General features: G+C 56.9%; 1 protein-coding gene across 1 annotated transcript; it reads right to left on the bottom strand.

Annotated features, from left to right (window-relative positions):
- Positions 1-2,819: 2,819 nt before the first annotated feature.
- On the bottom strand, positions 2,820-4,653 carry FZD9 (frizzled class receptor 9; the record flags this gene model as incomplete). Its single annotated transcript, XM_006155025.2, has 1 exon — positions 2,820-4,653. A coding segment is annotated over one exon (1,527 nt), but the record flags the coding sequence as incomplete, so codon positions are not given.
- Between the last annotated feature and the right edge of the window lie 3 nt (positions 4,654-4,656).

Genomic DNA, 4,656 nt, shown 5'->3' with positions numbered 1-4,656 from the left:
AGAAGTATGCTTTAAAAATATCCAAAAGAATTAAAAATGATTCCCCACCTCCCTTGAGGCCCTTTTACACCCTGGAGCTTCCTTCAGGGAGTTACTTCCTGGGGATGAGAGCAATTCCTGACCCCCCCCAGTCTGCCCTAGTCAAGATCGCCCCTGCCTCTCCATGAAGTCAGTTGTTTCCCTGGAGCTACTGTCTACTGAGTCACAGCTGAGGAGTCCTGGGAGCTCGGGCCCACAGAGCCAGGCTCAGCCTACCCAGGCACATGCCAACACTGCTCGTGGAAGCTCCAATTGCCAGGCACCGAAGCCCTGAGAGGAAGGAAAGGGCTAGGGTACAGGACGCACACACCAGCAGGTGTTAGCTGCTGAGATATTTTTGTTTGGTTCTGGGATTTTCTTTTTGTGGGGATGGAGAATGGAAGGTTTAGGCTTTGTTTCCCCTCATGTACTTTGCCCAGCTTCTCTGGACATAACCTCTAAGTTAGTCACTACACTGGGCCAAATCAAATCCATGGTGTAGAAATCACAAAAGCTCTGGAAGCAGGCAGGTTCATTTTCCAGCTTGGTCTCAGACTGCCTGGGTGTGAACTTGAGCCAGCCAAGTCCTTGCTAAACACCTGTCTGTAAAATGGGGAGAGGAGGGTCAAGTGGGAGGACTTCTGTAAAAAGCTTAAGAAATATGTTTTCTTTTTTCCCAGGGCCTGGGATTTTTCCATATTGTCTTCAGGGGTGGGAAGCCTGAGCTGGCATGGCTCTACCCTCCCTCCCGAGTTCTGGCCAGTGTAAACCATAGGCCCTCAAAGGGCCAGTCTTGCCCCTACACTGCCTCCCTCAGCTCTCCAGCCCAGCTACCGTGGAGGTTGCTGAGCATTTGCCCTCTCCCCTCTGCACTGACAAGGAAGAAGGGTGAGCTGGTGAACCCGATGCTCACATTTGCCCTCTCCCCTTTCCCCAAACATATCACTTGTCTCTTCCAGATCGCTGGAATCCTCACCTTCTGGTCCAGCTGCCCTGCCCTCCCACTCCCACTTACCTTAAGTCAGTTCCTCTTGTCCTTCAAGACCCTTACATGGGGCGTTAAACAAGGAGTGAGGGTCACTTGTCTTTGTTGGTCAAAGGCATGTAGGGATTTCACGTGCTCTGTGAGAAGGATTTCAATGAGGAAAGCATTCTCCATGCTAGAAACTGAAGTAAAAGTGTAAGCATTGAAAAAAATCCCCTAAGGAACTGGGACAGCTCCTCATGGTGAGGGATAGGTCTTAATCTCCCTCAATCTGAGATTATGGACATCTTTGGGGAACTTGACCTGTTCGATTCTTAGGTTTCTTTCTTGTCCTATGCGATCAGTGATTGGTGCAGGCCAAAGAGCTCAAGACTGAGAGGCTCTGGGTCTGGGGCCCAGCCCTACCATTGACGAGAAGCACTTGATCTTGGGCCCATGCACTCCTTCCCTCCCTGATGCCCTGCGGGCTCCACAGTGATGCTGGCAGAGGGCTGGACCCTTGGGACATCCTGGCACTGACACAAAGTTGGCTGTGTGTAGGGTGCACCCAGGGACAAGATGCTCACCTGACTGGAATCACAGATGCTGAAGCAGAGGCCAAGATGGGGATGGGGCCCTGGAGTCTGATCCCCAAGCTGATGGGCCTCCAGGGTAGCCACACAACCCCACCTGCAATGCAGCAGACACACCAGAGCCCTGAGCTTTCCTGGCAACAAATACTCTTGTGCCTCACCCCTTACTGGCACATCTGTGTCAGGCTACCTCAGTGTAGAGCTGGGCACATCTGAGATGCCCGGTTCTCACGCTGTCATCAGCACTGCAGATCTTTCCATAATTATAACCAGGAGCTAGGAATCCAGTTCCCACTATATGGAAGGACCCCTCACCTCCAAGCTCATGTCTGCTACCCAGATGCCCACATGCCAACCAGTCTAACCCCATCTTTGCTCCCTGCAGAGGGATAAGGGGGTGGGAGTGCCCTGACCAGGGTCCTAAGGAGTGGAGTGGATATACCAGCCGTCTTTGCAGGCAAGTGAGGATGCTCAGACCAGCCTCAACCCCAAGGCCCTGGAGAGGGGATCTCTGAGGCAGGTTTGAGACAAGCCAACACTGATCTACACAAATCAACAGAGGCTGAGAAAGGGAAAACTTAACTCACAGCCCCAAACAAGCTGGACCCCAGGGCCAGAGGTGACCGTGTCATCCCAGAGGATTCCCTGAGGATCCCAACAGGCATCTCAGTCTTGCTTTGGAAACATGCAACTCAGGCCTCAGAGACAGGCAAACAGGTTGCGAAAAGAAGATAGGCGAGGGGCAAACACACACACACACACACGCTCATTCATACACAGTGCCTGGAACTCCCGCAAAACACAGCTGTTCCACAGGGGAACCTCCTCCTGATTGGTGCAGAGCCAGAGTGGGAACTTAACTCACAGCCCCAAACAAGCTGGACCCCAGGGCCAGAGGTGACCGTGTCATCCCAGAGGATTCCCTGAGGATCCCAACAGGCATCTCAGTCTTGCTTTGGAAACATGCAACTCAGGCCTCAGAGACAGGCAAACAGGTTGCGAAAAGAAGATAGGCGAGGGGCAAACACACACACACACACTCACACACACACGCTCATTCATACACAGTGCCTGGAACTCCCGCAAAACACAGCTGTTCCACAGGGGAACCTCCTCCTGATTGGTGCAGAGCCAGAGTGGGCCAGGAAATGAGCCCTGTACCCACCACCAGCTCTGCTCAGAGACTCCTGCAGGGCCCTCACCCTCCTACCTTCCCCTGTCTCAGCTCAGAGAGGACGCAGCAGTGCCACTCGGGGGTTTATTCCAGTCACAGCTTCCAGAGAAACGCAACAATAAATTACATCATTAAATAAACTCCCTGCCGGACCATGCCCCTCTGCCCCCTCTTCACAACCTCTCCCAGGACCCTGTGGGGGCTTGGCCAGGCCCATGTTCTCCACTGGGTGGGTGGGTAGGGGCATGAGACTCATTGTGTCCCCACCCTGGTCCTCAGCCCCCTCGGACTCACTTGTTGACCTTGACAGCTGGGCAGCTGCTAGTCAGCTGTCCTGGGGGGAGGAGCAGCAGCCACCCCATGCCAGACCTGTGTCACTAAAGATGTGTGGGATTCTCCAGAGAGGGGTCCGTCTTAGTCATGTGCAAGACCACGGTGGGGGCCTTATAGTGGCAGTGGGTGCCACGGCCATAGCCCCCAGGGGCCCTGCAGGCCTTCGCCCGGGCCCGGCCAGCTGCCATCTTGCGGTGGCACAGACTCTGCCAGGTCTGGAAAGTCTTGGAGCTCCATACCCAGACACCGCTGGTGATGCCCACCACCAGTGACATGAAGATTTTGAGCATGAAGACAGCCACTGTGGGTACTGAGCCCCCTGGCAGTGAGCAGTCCCTCCGACCTCCAGGCATAGTGGCTGCTGTGCATGGCTGCTCTGTGGCCCGAAGGCGCCAGAAGTCCATATTGAGGCGTTCATAGACATAGCAAACAATGACACAGGTGGCAGGGACCGTGTAGAGGATGGAGAATACCCCGATCTTGACCATGAGCTTCTCCAGTTTCTCAGTGTTGGTGCCACCTGTCTTCATGATCTTGCGAATGTGGAAGAGGGCCACGAAGCCTGTCAGGAGGAAGCTGGTACCCAGCACCAGGTAGCAAGAGAGTGGCACCAGCACGAAGCCCGTGAGAGCTGCTGCATCCATGCTGGCCACGTAGCAGAGCCCTGTCAGCTCGTCCCCGGCCACCTTCCGCAGTGTCAGGATAACGATGGTCTTGAGCGCCGGCAGTCCCCAGGCCGCCATGTGGAAGTAGCTGCCGTGGGCCTCAATGGCCTCGTGGCCCCATTTCTTGCCAGCTGCCAGAAACCAGGTGAGCGTCAAGACCACCCACCACAGCGAGCTGGCCATGCCGAAATAGTAGAGTAGCAGGAAGACGAGCGTGCAGCCTGTGTTCTCCAGGCCCTCCTGGATCACGTACAGCGAACCCGCCTCCTGGTCGCAGGCCACGCTCTGGGCTCCGGCCACGGCGCGGATGAGGAAGGCCAGGGAGTAGACGTTATAGCACATGGAGAGGAAGATGATGGGGCGCTCGGGATACTGGAAGCGGTGAGGCTCCAGCAGGAAGGTGAGCACGGTGAAGGCGGTGGAAAAAAAGCACAGCGCCGACCACACAGCCATCCAGACCAGTGCGAAGTCCCTGTCGCGTTGCGACCAAAACACCTCGACGCCCGCTCCACAGCGCGGCGCGCACGAGCGGCTCTTCTCCACGTACTGGAACTTCTCCGGGTTCTCGCAGGTGCCGCCGCCGCCTGAGCCGGGGCCTGCGTCGCCAGGGGGCCTTGCGGGCCGCGGCGCCACAGGCAGCATACCCAGGCCCTTGTGGGGCTCGGCGGGGCCGGCGGTGGCGTTCTCCGGCGCCTCCATGCAGAGTGCGTGCGGGTCATTGCGCGTGGGGAGCCGGGCGCAGTCGAGCGAGTCCGGCCAGCCGAAGTTGAACTGCTCCATGATGGGCGCGCAGCGCAGGCGCGCCTGCTCGCACATGGGCCGGCAGGCGGGGATGGGCGTCGAGACCTGGTCGGTGCACATGGGCGCATACAGCGAGCACAAGAAGAAGCGCAGGTGACTGTGGCAGCC

This window comes from Tupaia chinensis, unplaced genomic scaffold (assembly GCF_000334495.1).
Source record: "Tupaia chinensis unplaced genomic scaffold, TupChi_1.0 Scaffold000429_1, whole genome shotgun sequence".
Taxonomy (NCBI): Eukaryota; Metazoa; Chordata; class Mammalia; order Scandentia; family Tupaiidae; genus Tupaia; species Tupaia belangeri.
This window is presented reverse-complemented; position numbering and strand designations above follow the sequence as displayed.